General features: G+C 51.0%; 1 protein-coding gene across 3 annotated transcripts in view; it reads left to right on the forward strand.

The window, feature by feature from the left end:
• The window catches only part of slc52a3-1 (solute carrier family 52 member 3-1), a 60,421-nt gene extending 43,514 nt beyond the window's left edge, over window positions 1–16,907 (forward strand). For 2 of the 3 annotated variants that reach the window (XM_072515223.1, XM_072515224.1), the window contains exon 4: window positions 16,192–16,907. In XM_072515223.1, the coding sequence (XP_072371324.1) occupies window positions 16,192–16,404 (213 nt within the window). In that variant the 3' untranslated portion in view covers window positions 16,405–16,907. The remainder of the gene's footprint in view (window positions 1–16,191) is intronic. The other variant, XR_011948815.1, reaches the window with a different exon arrangement.
• Window positions 16,908–17,707: the final 800 nt, after the last annotated feature.

Genomic DNA, 17,707 nt, shown 5'->3' on the forward strand with positions numbered 1-17,707 from the left:
GTGGAACTCGTTGCCTGAAAATGTGATGGAGGCAGAGACCCTCATAACATTTAAGAAGTATTTAGATATGCACTTGCGATGCGAAGGCCAAGGGGTAAGTGCTGGAAAATGGAATTAGAATAGTTTGGCGGTTGTTTTTGACTGGTGCAGACACAAAGGGCTGACCGCTCTTTCTATGCTGTCGACCTTATGACTCTATGAATACTGAAGAAAGCCAGCTGAACTGAGGTGTTACTTCTGACTTTAATTGCCCGTGTTCAATTTTAAAATGTGGGACTAGTCGTGGCTATTTCATTTACCCTTCCTTTGCAAAGTCGCTTTCCTGCTGACTGGCTAAAGAAATGTTAAATATTCAGTTAAAGCAATGGAGGTTTGTGAGAGAGTGCATAATATTTTCTGACATTTGAATAGGATTAATAAGGAAAAAACCATGAATAGCCATCTTTTTTTTAACAGGAGGTAGAATGTGACCCAGCCTGTCAGGGTGGGAGACATGACGGCCAAACCCACTATAATCGGAGGACAGGCCTTGCCTCAGTCTCCAGGCGGCAGGGAAACCTCCTGCCATTGTATTGGAGGCAGCAATGGCCCATGTGGGACATTTGTGGAAGGGTGTCAATATACTCATCCATGATCCAACTGACATCGATTATGTCTGAGCCCACCGGAATTTGATGGTAACTTGGGGATTAAAAAGGATTTGCACAGCTCTACCACACTTCCTGAAGGTAGCCCAGCCCCTAACTAGGGGAATCCCCGGTTGTCAGGCATTCTGTGCTCGACCGAGGGTCCTGGAATCAGGACAGGGGCATTGCCTTTGCCTTCAATCCCCTGCCCCTCTCCCACAACCCCCTCTCTGTGACGAGCATTCAGCCCTCACCCACCTGAGTCCAGGGTTCTAACGACAATCCTTAATGAAGTCCCTGCATCGTTACCAGCAGCAGCCGCACTCCCGGAATGATCCCGGCAATGGAGAGTTGCTGGTCTCTAATTGCCGTCAACTCTTGGCGAGCTGGATTTGCGCTGCCAGGATCCTAAATCCTAGGAAAGGCCTGATGCTGGCCAATTAAGGGGATTTAATTTTGGTCGGTGCTCCCCCAAAGAAATGATTTGGGTTCCCCACCAGTTCTCCAATCGGTGATGGGGTTCGCTTTGGGAACATTAAATACAGCCCAGTGTGTGTGGTTTAGGCCCTCCGCTGGCGTTAAGCACATTATTTAAACTGTTGCAAATCCTTTAATTGCTGCCTCATGGTAACCAATGTTTCAGAGCCTTTTATTACTGTGAACACTCCTGTCCATTCCAATTCTCTCCTACTCCCTCCCACTTTCCAGGCCTTTGCTTTGTACGGTGGCTGTGAGAAACCTAAAGCCTCCCATTGTTTCCTAGATTACTGTGAGTCATAGGTTGTGGGATTTGACCTGTGTTCAAGTTGTGAATCAATTGCTTTTGAAAATCTCTGAACATTATCGGTAAATCAATGCAACACCATAATGAGCCCAGTCACTACAGTTAACATTGTCATATTGTTGTTCAGGGACTGTAACTACATTTGATTCCTTCAGGACTGCAGTAAAATGTGGATGCAACTGCAGTAAGACCAAAAAGAATGAACTTGCATTTACATAACCTCCTTCAAGACCCCAGGAATCCCAAATCACTGTACAGCCAAGAAGGACTTTGTGATGTGTTTCAGCACGGTAGCATAGTGGTTTGCACTATGGCTTCACAGCGCTAGGGTCCCAAGTTTTACTGTCTGTGCAGAGTCTGCAGGTTTTCCCTGTGTTTGTGTGGGTTTCCTCCGGGTGCTCCGGTTTCCTCCCACAAATCCCGAAAGATGTGCTATTAGGTAATTTGGACATTCTGAATTCTCTCTCCATGTACTCGAACAGGCGCCGGAATGTGGCGACTAGGGGCTTTTCACAACAACTGTGGTAAACCACTGTAGTGTATAATATGTGTATTGTGGTAAACGGCTACTGTATTATATGTAATGTGGTAAACCACTGCCTGCTGGCTCTGCCTCCCCTCGGGCCCGGTATAAAGGTGGCTGGTCTCCACCTCTGATCCAGTTCGAGATCCGAGGCCAGGAGGCTTTCTGTTTAGTTTATTAAAGCCTCAGTTACGTTCACCACTCGTCTTGTGTTCATTGATGACACATCAATTTAATAAACTAAACATTTAAGATGAATCCATCACTCAAGCCTGATCGCCTGGAGCTGGACCCACAGGCAGCCGACGCCACTGCAACATTCGAGCACTGGCTAAGCTACTTTGAAGCGTACCTCGGATCCTTCACCGAAGACTTCACCAACCTTCAAATGAAGCAGATCCCCAATGTATGGGTGAGCCCGCAAGTCTTCCTTCTCATCAGGGATGGCCCCTCGTATACGGAGGCGATAATGCTGCTGAAGGGACAATATGTAAAGTCTGTAAACGAGGTGTACGCCGGGCACCTTCTTGCCACGGGACGACAACGATCCTGGGGAATCACGAGCAGAATTCCTGCCATGTGGGTACTCAGCCGGAACTGTGCTTGCCAGGCGGTATCGGCTGTCCAACACACGGATCTGTTGATCAGGGACGCTTATGACGCAGGCATGAAATCGAACTACATCCGCCAGCGATTGCTGGAAGGGGGTACACTCGGTCTCCCAGAGACAGTGCAGCTCTCAAACTTACTGGAGGTGGCCTTCCAGAACATGGAGGCCTACACCTCCGACCGCGTGGCACCCTCGTGGACCTCGTGGGCGCTGCCATCATCCGACCCGAGTGCGGCGCAAACCTGAGCCGCGTGACAGCCCGCCAACGCCGGAAGCCCGAAGCGCTACTTTTGCAGTCAGGGTAATCATCCCAGACAACGCTGCCCTGTACGGAACGCAACTTGCAACGGGTGTGGGAGGAAGGGCCACTCTGCAAAAGCCTGCCAGGCCCGATCTCTCCCTAAAACTCCTAGGCCCAGCAGCGCTGCCTGCTGCCTGTCAGGGCCCCCCCCCAGCTGCCGCGCCACCCGCCATGTGCGACCCGTGGGCGCCGCCATCTTCGCCGCCATCTTCAATTGTGGCCGCCACGTGCGACCCATGGGGGCTGCCACCTTTAACGCCATCTTGTACTCCACCCGCCACGTGCGACCCATGGGGGCTGCCATCTTTAACACCATCTTGTACTCCACCCACCACATACGACCCATGGGGGCCGCCATATTGGGACCACTACGCAGCCTCCCGGGAGCTCTGCTCACCCGGTCGTACGCTGGCCGGCGCTACCTCCGACCGGCCTACCCATCACCTCCCGAAGCTCGCCACCATCACGATCGACCAGTCCCGGCCTCATCACCTCAAAAAATCTACAATGACCGTCCAGATCAACGGGCACGAGACGACCTGCCTTTTCGACTCCGGGAGCACAGACAGCTTCATACACCCAGATACGGTAAGGCGCTGCTCCCTCCCAATCTTACCCGCGACCCAGAAAATCTCCCTGGCTTCCGGATCACATTCAGTAGCAATCCAGGGGTACTGTGTCATGACCCTTACTGTACAAGGCGTAGAGAACACTAACTTCAAACTCTACGTCCTTCCCCATCTCTGCGCTGCCCTATTACTGGGGCTCGACTTCCAGTGCCACCTCCAAAGCCTTACCTTAAAGTTTGGTGGACTCCTGCCCCCCATCACCGTCTGTAACCTCATGACCCTTAAGGTCACCCCACCCTCGCTCTTCGCTAACCTCACCCCGGACTGTAAGCCCAGGACAGGGCTTTTATCAGGTCAGAGGTCCAGCGACTCCTACGAGAGGTGATCATTGAGGCTAGTACCAGCTCCTGGAGGCCCCAAGTGGTGGTCGTCAAGACTGGGCAGAAGCACCGGACGGTCATCGACTACAGTCAGACCATCACCCGGTACACGCAGCTCGATGCGTACCCCCTCCCCCGCCTATCTGACATGGTCAACCAGATTGCGCAGTATAGAGTTTCCTCCACAGTTGACATGAAGTCCACGTACCACCAGCTCCCTATCCGCCCGGAGGACCGCCAATACACTGCCTTCGAGGCAGATGGCCGCCTCTACCACTTCCTCAGGGTCCCCTTCGGCGTCACCAATGGGGTCTCGGTCTACAAACGAGAAATGGACCGAATGGTTGACCAGTACGGACTGCGGGCCACGTTCCCGTACTTAGATAATGTCACCATCTGCGGCCATGACCAGCACCATGACGAAAACCTCCGGCACTTCCTCCACATCGCTAAACTGAACCTCACCTACAATAAGGAAAAATAGGTTTTCCGCACAACCCGCCTAGCCATCCTTGGCTACGCTGTGGAAAATGGAGTCCTAGGGCCCTCCCCCGACCGCATGCGCCCCCTCCTGGAACTCCCCCTCCCCCACTGCCCCAAGGCCCTGAAGAGATGCCTGGGGTTCTTCTCTTACTCTGCCCAGTGGGTCCCCAATTATGTGGACAAGGCCCGTCCACTTATCAAATCCACCATTTTTCCCCTGACGGCTGAGGCCCGCCAGGCCTTCAACCGCATCAAGGCAGATATTGCCGAAGCCACGATGCACGCTGTGGACGAGTCCATTCCGTTCCAGGTGGAGAGCGATGCGTCGGACTTTGCTCTGGCCGCTACCCTCAACCAGGCGGGCAGGCCCGTGGCTTTCTTCTCCCGTACCCTCCATGCCTCCGAAATTCGACACTCCTCCATCGAAAAGGAAGCCCAAGCCATTGTAGAAGCTGTGCGACATTGGCGGCATTACCTGGCCGGCAGGAGATTCACTCTCCTCACTGACCAACGGTCGGTTGACTTCGTGTTTAACAATACACAGCGGGGCAAGATCAAGAACGACAAGAATTTGAGGTGGAGGATCGAGCTCTCCACCTACAACTATGATATCTATTATCGACCTGGGAAACTCAATGAGCCCCAGATGCCCTATCCCGCTACATGTGCCAGCGCACAAGTAGACCGACTTCGGGCCCTCCACAATGACCTCTATCACCTGGGGGGGTCACCCGTTTTTTTCACTTTATCAAGGCTCGCAACCTGCCTTACTCCATCGAGGAGGTCAGGTCCGTGACCAGGGACTGCCAGGTCTGCGCGGAGTGCAAACCGCACTTCTATCCGCCAGACAGCGTGCACCTGGTAAAGGCCTCTCGCCCCTTTGAGCACCTCAGCATTGACTTCAAAGGGGCCCTCCCCTCCACTAAGCGTAACGTGTACTCCATCAACATTGTTGACGAATACCCAAGATTCCCCTTTCCGTCCCCTGCCCTGACGTGATCTCTGCCACCATCATCAAGGCCCTGCACAGTCTTTTCACCTTGTTCGGGTTCCCCACTTACATCCATAGCGATCGGGGTTCCTCCTTCATGAGCGACGAGTTGCGTCAGTTCCTGCTCAGCAAGGGCATCGCCTCCAGCAGGACGACCAGCTACAACCCCCGGGGCAGCGGACAGGTGGAGAGGGAGAATGCGACGGTCTGGAAGGCCGTCCTCCTGGCCCTACGGTCTAGACGTCTCCCAGTCTCCCGCTGGCAGGAGGTCCTCCCCGATGCGCTCCACTCCATCCGGTTGCTCTTGTGCACTGCCCCCAATGAGATCCCTCACGAACGTACGTTTGCCTTCCCAGGAAGTCCACCCCCGGGGTCTCGCTTCCATCCTGGCTGACAGTCCCAGGGCCCGACCTCCTCCGGAAGCATGCGAGGAGTCATAAATCAGATCTCCTCGTCGAGAAGGTCCTGCTCATCCATGCCAATCCACAATATGCTTACGTGGCACATCATGACGGGCGACAGGAAACAGTCTCCCTCCGGGATCTGGCACCGTCTCCACCCACCTCTACCCACCTACTTCGAGAACTGGCACCCGCAGGCCCACCGGCGACCATCACCACCACCCCCGCCCATACACCACCCCCCCCTCCAGCGACTCAACTACTGGGTGAAGAAGAGGACGACACGATCCCGGACGCGCAGGTCTCAACACTGGTGCCCACACCACAGCCGGGACTGAGGCAATCACGGCGGAAGGTCAAGGCCCCCGACAGATTTGATCTTTAAGTCCACTTCACCCCCGCTGGACTCGTTTTTTAACAGGGGGTGAATGTGGTAAACCACTGTAGTGTATTGTGGTAAACGGCTACTGTATTATATGTAATGTGTTAAACCACTGCCCGATGACTCCGCCTCCCGATATAAAGATGGCTGGTCTCTGCCTCTGATCCAGTTTGGGATCCGAGGCCAAGAGGCTTTCTGTTTAGTTTATTAAAGCCTCAGTTACGTTCACCACTCGTTGTGTGTTCATTGATGGCTTATCAGTAACTTCATGATAATAATCGCTTGTTGTCACAAGTAGGCTTCAATGAAGTGACTGCGAAAAGCCCCTAGTCACCACATTCCGGTGCCTGTTCGGGGAGGCCGGACCCGCGCTGCTGGCCTTGTTCTGCATTACAAACCAGCTGTTTAGCCACTGTGCTAAACCAGCCCCTCATTGCAGTGTTAATGTAAGCCTACTTGTGACAATAAACATTATTATTATTATTGGAAATGGGACAGCCAATTTTCACAAAGCAAGGTCTCACAAACAGGTATACAATGTTGGTTGAGGGATAAAAGCTCATTAAAATGGTGCCACCAGATTTTTTTTACATCCATCTGAGAGGACAGACAAGAGTTTAGCATCTCATCCAAAAGACGTCCAACTCCTACAGCGCAGATCCCTCAGCACTGCACTGGATTATCCGATTAAGTCTCTGGAGCGAAAAACCCGAGACGGACACTGCAGTGCATTGCTGAGGGGGTGCTGCACTGTTTGAGGAGCCATTTTTAGGTAATAGGTTTTGGAAAATGATTGGCCATCCAGGGCTGAATGTGGGAAATCAAGAGATTTTGTGTGTGCCCCTGGAATGGTTCAAAAGAAAGAACCCACACCTACGGAGGTTAAATAAGAGGGCAGAAAGTGGAGCATAATGTGAGGTCGTCCACTTCGGTAGGAAGACTAGAAAGGCAGAATATTATTTAAGTGGAGAAAGTCTATGGAATGATGCGGTGCAGAGTGGTCTGGGTGTCTTTGTACATGAGTCACAGAAGATCAGCGTGCAGGATACAGTGAGTAATTAGCTGGGAAACAGAATCTTTATTGCAATGAGGATAGAGTATAAAAATAGCAAAGTCTTGTAACAATTCTGGGGCAAAGGTGAAGCCACACCTGTGTACCGTTTTGGCCACCTTAGTTAAGTTGGGATACACTTGCATTAGGGACAATTCACAGAACGTTGACTGTGCTGTTGGAACCATAGAATCCCTGCAGAAGGAGGCCATTCGATGCATCAGTGCTGCACTCTGCACTGACCCTCTGAAAGGGCAACCTCCCGACGGCCGTTCCCTTAAACTCTCTCCCCATAACTCCACCTAACTTGGACACTAAGGGGCAACTTAGCATGGCCAATCCACCTAACCTGTGCATCATTGGACTGTGGGAAGGAGCCGAAGCACCCAGAGGAAACTCACGCAGACACGGGGAGAATGTGCAAGCTCCACCCAGACAGTAACCCGGGGCCTGGATCGAACCCGGGTCCTTAGCTCCGTGAGGCAGCAGTGCTAACCACGTGATGAAATCTAGAAACAGGGGTACAGTTTAAAAATAGAGTTCTCCGATCGCCGATGCCGAAATCGTGATCGGCAACGGGGCGGAGACTCCAAACCCCCGACAGAATCGGGAGCAGCGCCGCTTCCGCGATGCTCCGCCCCCTCCAAAGCCGCCGCGCCACGTATCCACGGCCTCCGGCCATTTCCTGAGGCTTACCCCCTGACGCTCCGCCCCCCGACCGGCCGAGTTCCCGCCGGCGCGGGACACGTGTGGTCTCACCCGTCGGGAACTCGGCGTGGTGGCTGCGGACTAAGTCCAGTGCCGCCACAGTCAGGGGACGGCCGATCTGCGGCCAGGGGTGGACATATTCGGGGCTGGGGGCACTGTGGTGGGGCGGTCCGGGACGCGCGAAGGGGATAGCGGAGAATCCAGCCCAGGACGTCTCGCATTTAAGATGGAATGAGGAGGAATTTCTGCTCTCAGAGGGTGGTTAGTGTTTGGAATTCTCTTCCCCAGCGAGCAGTGAAGGCTGGGTCATTGGAAATATTTATATAGGGATGGGTGGTGAGTGCCTGGAACGCGCTACCAAGGAAGGTTGTTGATGTGTTAAGTGAGTTGGATCAACGTTGACTGCAACTGGATGCAGTGAAACTAGAAACAGGCTTCCGACACAGGAGATGGTCCAACACTGTTTTATTGAACCTGCTGATTGCTGTACATAGTCTGCGGTGAGTTGACACTCTATTAACCTAACTGATAACCTCCTACTGGCTTGACCAGACTAGCTCTCTACCATATGGAGATGGTGCTCACTGGCTTGTGCACTCAAACTATCTCAGTAGCTGTGTCTTGTGAGAGAGCCCTGTGGGCTTTATAGTGGTGCTGTCCTGTCTGGTGATTGGTTGTTCTGTGTCGTGTGTGTTCATTGGTTATCCTGTGTGTCAATCACTGCCTGTCTGCATCTCATTATAGACATGAGTGGATATTATGACAGTTGTGGAAGTAGATACATTAACGGTGTTCAAAAGGCACCTCGACAAATACATGGATAGGAAGGGTACAGAAGAATACGGCACTAGGATGTGCTGAAGGTATTGGCCAAGGGTGGTATCATGACCAGTACAGGCTTGGAGGGCCGAAGGGCCTGTTCCTGTGCTGTATTGTTCTTTCTTCTTTGAAACCAATACCTGCCTAGCCAGCGACTCCCACATTCCATGAAAGCATAATTTGTTTAAAAAAGGAATGCAAAAAGAAGCTGGTGAGGGACATCAAGATATACAAGTTATTCCAATCATGGTGGAAGCAAGAGATAGTCAAATGTGATGTGGGTCCTTTAGAAAAGCACGGCTAATATTGCAGCAGAAAATAAAGAAATGGCAGACGAGGTGAACAATTACATTAGTGGAAGAGCATAAAGTACCCTGCAATCCATGGAAACAAAGAATGAATCAAGCACTGGAACCTCTGGATCTGTAACGAGTAGGTCAATGATTAATTTGAGGAAGTAACTAAAATGGTAGATAGAGGATTGTCCATCTATGTTGTTTATATAGAACACCAGAAGCATTTGTTGTGGTTCCAGATAAAGACTGCTTGCTAAAATTAAAGTTCATACAATTGAAAGCCAATTATTGACCTGATTAGGGGGCTGGTGAGGTGGTAGAACATAGAGAGCTGCGACAATGGATATATCCTCCTCCAATTCTCTCCCCGCACCCAGTGTTACACTTAGCTAGTAATTCCCGGAACAGGTCGCTAGTCCGTTGCTAGGGGCTTATAGCTGGAAGTGCGCCATTCCACATTAATTGTGGCATTGCCAGTCATTTGTGTGTTTGGAAAGATTTGCAGGTTGATACTCAACCTGTTTGACTGCATTATGAACGCACCTTCTGTTATAACCTGCCTGCTTACCATTGGCTGGGGACTAATGACAATCCCACAATCCTGTGGGAGTATGAGCTTCCCCAATGAGGGGGGCGGAGAAACCATTAGTAAACTCCAAGTATAAATAAAGCTGGCCAGTTTAGGAACTAGCAGGAAGGAGTGTGCAGCAAGGGAAGTTGCTGCTGCTGTTATATATATATATATATATATGTTATTGTAAATAAATGTTATTACTTTGTATCCTAAACTTGTGCTGGATTCTTCGTGGCCCTTACAAAACTGGCGACGAGGGTTAAAGTGAATAGCTGTCTACACTGCTGAAGCCACCTCCCTGGATTTTTGTTGGATACAGGTTGGAAGTTGTTTTCTATTATACCATGTCTCTGTACGGACGTTTGGATGTTTTTGATGCTGCGCTGGAAAGCTGGAACCAGTACGCACAATGGTTGTGTTACTATTTCCGGGCAAACAACATCACCGAAAACGAGCGCCAGGTGGTCATATTGCTCACCGCCTGCGGCCCGCATACGTTTGGGGTGATTAGGAGCCTTACGTACCCAGCTGCGCCGGACACCAAAACGTTTGATGAACTTGTGAATATAGTGGGGCAACATTTCAACCCAACCCTGTCCACGATAGTCCAACGTTACCGGTTTAATACCGCTGAGAGGACCCCTGGAGAATCCCTTGCCGATTTTCTATCCAGGCTACTCAGGATTGCAGAGTACTGTGACTATGGTGAGACCTTGTCAGAAATGTTACGCAACCGTTTGATTTGCGGTATTAACAATGAGGCCACCCAGAGAAAGTTGTTAGCTGAGCCAACATTGACTTTTCAACAGGCAATTCAAATAGTATTGTCCCGAGAGAGCACAGAACGAGGAGTGCAGGAGCTACAGGGAATGGAAGTGCATGCCTTGGGGCGCAACCCCTTCCGTCCGAAACCGTCCCCCCGCGCTCCTGCGGTACCTTGGGCGAGGCGACCTCCGGACTGACGCCAGTGGCCGTCGGACATTCCTCCCTGAAGGGAGCCCTCTCCAGAACCAATGGATGAGGAGCCATGTCCGTGTCAAACTTATAGGTTCCGACCCCGTCACGGACGCCGGTCCGTGGGACGCCAGAGGCGCCGTCGTTCCGACCGAAACTGGGACCAGCCCAGTGGCAGTAACTGGGACCAGCCCAGGGGCCGTACCTTCCATGTGGATGAACCTGCGGTGACTACTCCTGAGGATGTGGAGACGGAGGACGACTGCCTGCAGCTGCATTGTGTGACAGCTCCCCGTGTGGCCCCCATTAAGGTGATAGTACGGGTCAATGGCCACCCGCTTGAGATGGAGTTGGACACTGGCGCAGCGGTCTCCGTGATCGCCCAGAGGACATTCGACCGCATCAAGCAGGGTATACCGACCCTTACATTAACCGACTCACAGGTCAGGTTGGCCCCCTACACGGGGGAACCACTGGACATTGCAGGAACTACAATGACCCCTGTTGTTTATGGACGCCAGGAGGGGCGTTTCTCACTTATCGTGGTGCGCGACCATGGGCCCAGCCTGTTGGGTCGGGACTGGTTGCACCACTTGCGGTTGCAATGGCAGCACATCCTCCAAACAGTTTCTGAAGGGTTGACTGAGGTGCTAGGACGATACCCAGATGTATTCCAGTCTGGTTTGGGGAAAATAAAAGGGGGCCGTAGCCCGTATCCAAGTCGAACCAGGAGCCACGCCGCGCTATTTCTGGGCGTGCCCGGTGCCTTACGCCTTGCTCGAGAAGGTAGAAGGGGAGCTCACTCGTTTGGAGAGTTTGGGTATTATCAGGCCCATCCGTTTTGCTGACTGGGGAGCACCAATTGTACCTGTAATGAAGCCAGATGCCACAGTTCGCTTGTGTGGCGACTATAAACTTACAGTGAATACGGCTTCCCGACTCGACCGATATCCAATGCCTCGCATAGAGAATCTCTACGCGAAGCTTGCAGGTGGACTCTCATTCACAAAATTAGATATGAGTCACGCCTACCTGCAGTTGGAGCTGGACCCTGCCTCCCGGCCATATGTAACGATTAATACACACCGGGGCCTGTATGAATATACACGGTTGCCCTTTGGAGTATCCTCTGCCTGTGCTATTTTTCAATGTGTTATGGAGGGCATTTTGAGAGGTTTACCACGTGTTGCTGTCTACTTAGATGACGTTTTGATTGCAGGGACATCGGAGCAGGAACATTTGGAAAATCTGGAGGCTGTCCTTAGACGCTTTTCGGAGGCTGGAGTCCGGTTACGTCGCACAAAGTGCGTATTTCAGGCAAAGGAAGTAGTCTACCTGGGTTATCGGGTGGACCGCGAAGGTTTGCACCCCGTCGCAGAGAAGGTGCGTGCGATTCAACAGGCCCCCGCCCCGACTGACACTTCGCATCTTCGTTCTTTTCTCGGTCTCGTAAACTATTACGGGAAGTTCCTCCCCAATCTGGCAACTACGCTGGCCCCGTTGCACCTTCTGCTAAAGAAAAATCACACCTGGGTTTGGGGTCAGCCGCAAGAAACCGCTTTCCGGCGGGTAAAGCAACAATTGTCGTCGTCTGGGTTACTAACCCACTATGATCCTGGAAAGCCTTTGCTCGTCACATGTGATGCATCCCCGTATGGTATTGGGGCCGTCCTGTCCCACAAGATGGAGAACGGGGCGAGCGACCAATAGCTTTCGCCTCCCGCACATTGACTGCACCAGAGAAAAAGTACGTGCAGATCGAGAAGGAGGGCCTGGCAGTGGTTTTTGCGGTGAAACGCTTCCACCAGTACGTGTATGGCCGCCATTTCACTCTCGTGACTGATCATAAGCCTCTGCTGGGACTTTTCAGAGAGGATAAGCCGATACCGCCCATTGCTTCCGCACGGATCCAGCGCTGGGCTTTGTTGCTTGCTGCATACGAGTATTCTCTGGAGCACAAACCAGGAACGCAGATAGCAAATGCCGACGCACTGAGCCAATTGCCTTTATCGACCGGCCCCATGTCGACCCCCACGACCGGTGAGGTGGTTGCAACCCTAAATTTTATGGACACCTTGCCTGTCACGGCATCACAGATCTGTGAGTGGACTCAGACGGAGCCAGTCCTGTCAAAGGTTCGGCACATAGTCCTGTATGGTGGGCAGCATAGACAGCTCCCAGGCGAGTTACGGGCATTTTCCTCCAAGCTGTCAGAATTCAGCGTGGAAGGCGGCATCCTCTTGTGGGGGACGCGTGTGATTGTCCCGGAAAAAGGCCAGGAGCTGATACTAAGAGACTTGCACAATGGGCATCCAGGTGTGACCAAAATGAAAATGTTGGCCCAGAGTTATGTCTGGTGGCTAGGCCTCGAAACCGACATTGAGAAGGTGGCCCAAAACTGCTCCATTTGCCAGGAGCATCAGAAGCTTCCGCCGGCCGCGCCCCTACATCACTGGGAATGGCCAGGGCGGCCTTGGGCACGCTTGCATGCAGATTTCGCAGGCCCTTTTCAAGGATCCATGTTCCTTCTATTAATTGACGCCCAGTCTAAATGGCTAGAGGTGCATAAGATGCAGGGGACAACGTCCTGCGCAAGAATTGAAAAGATGCGTTTATCGTTTAGTACGCATGGCCTCCCCGAGGTGCTTGTCACGGACAACGGCACTCCATTCACGAGTGAGGAGTTTGCGAGGTTCATGAAGATGAACGGCATACGCCATATCCGCACTGCCCCTTACCACCCGGCTTCAAATGGGTTGGCAGAGCGCGCAGTGCAGACATTCAAAAGAGGACCAAAGAAGCAGTCTTCCGGATCAATGGACACGAGACTGGCTCGCTTTTTGTTTGTGTATAGGACCACCCCCCATGCAGTGACTGGGGTAGCTCCTGCAGAACTCCTAATGGGCCGGAGACTTCGCACCCGCCTTAGTATGGTTTTCCCGGACATTGGCGAAAAAGTACGCCGCACACAAGAACGGCAGGGACAGGGATTTTCTCGGCATCGGCCGATTCGGCAGTTTGCGCCCGGTGACCCAGTGTTCATTCGAAATTTTGCTGGTGGTGCCCAGTGGGTTCCTGGCGTAATCTTTCGTCAAACGGGCCCTATGTCTTACCAGGTGCAAGCCCAGGGTCGTCTCCAGCACAAACATGTAGGCCACGTTCTGTCCAGAAGACTATCCCCTCAAAAGATTCCCCGCCCCCGGAGCTCAGTTCTACAGCCGCAGAGACCAGAGACAAGGGAAGGTAGTCCTCACAATCTTCCACTGGTGCCTCACTCAAAGCTTGCGCAGGTCGTTACAGAACCGAATGGAGATAGAGACGCTGACATGACGGAGGCAGCAGACTCTGACTCCGAGATGGAGACACAGGACGCATCAGAGGGGGAATCCTCGGGTCCACGGGCCGTGGATGTACAACCGTTACGCCGTTCATCACGGAAGCGCCGGTCTCCGTCTCGTTACACGCCGCCTGATCCAGCGCCGCGTGCAAATGGTGTCCGGCCTGTGGCAAACGAGTCCGACGCCCTCCTTCGCCAGGGTCTTCGGTGGATTCCTTGGACTTTGGGGGGGGGGGGGGGGAATGTTATAACCTGCCTGCTTACCATTGGCTGGGGACTAATGACTAACCCCCAATCCTGTGGGAGTATGAGCTTCCCCAATGAGGGGGGCGGAGAAACCATTAGTAAACTCCTAGTATAAATACAGCTGGCCAGTTTAGGAACCAGCAGGAAGGAGTGTGCAGCAAGGGAAGTTGCTGCTGCTGTTGTATATATATATGTTATTGTAAATAAATGTTATTACTTTGTATCCTTAAATTCGTGCTGGATTCTTCGTGGCCCTTACAAAACCTTCCTTGGCCACCAAGTCCCGGGGTGGGACTGAAACCTGGAGCTTTTGGCTCAGAGGCAGGGACACCACCCACAGTGCCACAAGAACAATGGATATGCACTTGAATTAAAAGCAGCTGTCCCATTTGGAGCCCCACAATGATTTGTGCCTGGACCTTATTATGATCTGGAATGCGCTGCCTGAAAGAGCGTTGGAAGTAGATTCAATAGTAACTTTAGAAAAGAAGTTAGGTAAATAATTGAACTGTTAATTGGAAAAACTGCAGGGCTGTGGGAAACGAGCAGTGGAAATGGAACTACCCAGGTAGTTCTTTCAAAGGACCAGTAGAGGCCTGATGAGCTGAATGGCCTTCTTCAATGCTGAATCAATTAATGATCCTATCAAAGCAAGTCTCAGGCGAATACTGTTCTCCTTACCTTTTTTTTTCAAATATCGCTTGTTGCCACGTAGCAAAACTTTCAAGATTAATAGGCTTTTAAGTCAACACAGTGTGAAGCTGAGAACTTGCTTTTTCCCTTGAGGCATCAATTGTTCAATCCAAAAACATTATTCCAATTAGTCTTCGTTTAATACATTTATACATCAGCACTTTTGTGGTTTAAGGAGTTATTTCTTCTGGCCATAAAATACTAATTATATAATCATCATTTTCATGATTCTAGGTTATGTACAGATTGATTTTGTAATATTCAATCTTTTTATAGGAGCCAAATTTGTTCCGGTTAGAATTCGCCTTCATATTTTCCAATTTGATGCAGCATTTCTCTGAGTCCTTTTTAATGCTTTAATCGATGTAATGTTTCTGGTTGCTGACAAGACAGCTTGGGCATCACCCAAAAGTGCTGGGCGGGAGTTTGATGTTTTCCCACGGTGGATGAGACTGGCCATTGGCCACCTGGATGAGACTGGCCATTGGCCACCGATGTTTACACCGTTTTGCGTGGCTCGCCCATCCCGCCACCGGGGGAGCCGCTGCAGAGGGTGGCCATTGGCGGGACCGGAAGATTCTACCGGCGGGATGGGCTGGAATAGTCAGCCCATTGTCTCTGACAATGCAGCATTTCCTCAGTGTCGCACCGGATTTGGCGCCCAAATCTCTGGAGTGTGACTTATGAATATACAAACAAGGTGCAGGAGTAGGTCATGCGACCCCTCGAGCCTGCTCTGCCACTTGATAAGATCATGGCTGACCTGGTAGTAACCTGAAATCTGCATCCCGCCCACCCCCGATAGCCCCCCCTGCTCACCAAAAATGTATCCACCTCTGTTTTAGACCCACAGTCTTCTAACTCCAACATTTGAAATGGTTGATCACGTCCAGGCGTTTACCATTAGATCTGCTAGTGGAGCATGCAAGGTATAAATCCACGCAACTAAGGAGCTGCATGTTAATGTACATTAGAAAACTGGTGTCACTGGAGTGTCTTGGGCTTAGAATTCTAGTTGCTGTCGTACCAGACCTTGGCCCCCCTCAGTGGACTTCTTGGGGAAGGGAAATTAAGAGGGAGGAAGGGCCAGGGTCAATTCCACAGCAGATGCTCAATTCCGTGGCAATTTCTATGGCTGTGCAACTAAGGAGGGCTTATCCCAACTAAAAACAGATTATGCACTCCGCTTCAGATTGCAGGTTCTGAGAGCTTGCTGCGTGCAAATTGTCTCCTGCATTTCCCACATTACAATAATGACCATACATTTCAAATGTTTGTGGGTGGCTGTGAAGTGCTGCAGGACATCCTGGGGTTGTGTAAGGCGCTTTATTAATGCAAGTCCTTTTCAAAGACTTCATGCCAACCTTGGGTTGTTGAATGAATTAATATCGCGATTATTTTATTGAACTGACTGATCCCTTTTTGAGCCTTTTTATAACAAGCTGTTTTCCCTCATCATGCAGATTATTTCGTGGATTTTGTTTTCCGGGACCTTGTCGTATGTCAAGGTAATGATCGGAGTGATTTTTCGTGATGAGAGTCACAGCGCCCTGGTGTGGTGTGGAGCAGCAGTGCAACTGGGATCTCTGATTGGCACACTGACCATGTTCCCACTCGTAAGCGTGTATGACATTTTCAAGGCTGGGGACAGCTGCAAGTCGAATTGCCCCTTCTGACACCTCCCCCATCCCCCCAAATCAAATTGCCCCTTCTGACACCTTACAGGCTGACTGAGTGTTCTGTGCAAGTCGCTGTGTCGATACACAAATTTCTCCAGAATTTCACTCGCTGATGACAGAAAAATAGATTTTAATCTGTAACCTTCGAATGTTTCACTAAAATCTTGGGGTTTTTGCTTCCTATTAAATGTATTCCTTTGCTTAATGCCTGCTTGCAGAACAGAATAGCTAGAAACAGACTCTTTGCAGCAGTTGACTGTCCTGATCAAAGTACATCAAGGTAAGATTAAACTTAAGAGATTTAGGATAGAAGGCAACAGGTACTCTTTTCTATAGAGGGTTGTGAGGGTGTCTAATACACACTGATAAAATCAGAGATCATGTTGACATTTAAGAATAGATTAGATAGGTGTTTGATGGAAAAGGGGAGGTGCTTATATGGGATTTGGACGACAGTTTGTTTAACTACCTGTGCACAATTAAAGATTTTTTCATATAAATTTAGAGTACCTGATTCTTTCTTTTTCCAATTAAGGGTCAATTTAGCGTGGCCAGTCCACCTACTCTGCACATCTTTGGGTTGTGGGGGTGAGACTCACGCAGACACGGGGAGAATGTGCAAACTCCACACGGGCAATGACCCAGGGCTGGGATCGAACCCGGGACCTCGGCGCCGTGAGGCAGCAGGGTGCGCCACCCAGGCTGCCCTGCAATTCACGATAAAAGGCGAGATTCTCCATGCTGCCACACCTGCTTTCTGGTGCCGCCTGCCCCCGGCGGCAGCGGGATCCCCCATCCCGGCAGACGGCCAATGGGGTTTCCCGTCAGGAAATCGATGGGCGTGAGTGCGCTGTAGGCGAAGTGGACAATCACACCGACAGACAATCCCACCCAAAACATTTCTAACACAGAACATAATGTAACCCATTCAAAAAACAAGTGTAACCCAACAAAACTGGTTGTTTAATGTTAGAAGAGACGTCAGTCGTGCACATCAACACTGTCAATATCCTAAGGATTTTACTGGAAATATTGCTCAGGTCTTGGGTTCTGGGACTTGACAGCTGCTGTGAACACTCATTGTGAGAGACAGAATGTGGGATAGTCACAGTGCTCACAGTTTATATGTCAATTCAACGCAAACACTGTAAAAGTACAATCCAATAGACAAGTTACAATTATTTACCGAGTCTTATTAGTAGGGTAAAACTAAAAGATTTTCTTTTTCGTCCACCGCTTCATGTGGTTTAAGCTGTTGCTGATACCTGGATGTTTTGTCACTGAGTTGGAGGTTGAAGTT

This window comes from Scyliorhinus torazame, chromosome 8 (assembly GCF_047496885.1).
Source record: "Scyliorhinus torazame isolate Kashiwa2021f chromosome 8, sScyTor2.1, whole genome shotgun sequence".
In the NCBI taxonomy this organism is placed as follows: Eukaryota; Metazoa; Chordata; class Chondrichthyes; order Carcharhiniformes; family Scyliorhinidae; genus Scyliorhinus; species Scyliorhinus torazame.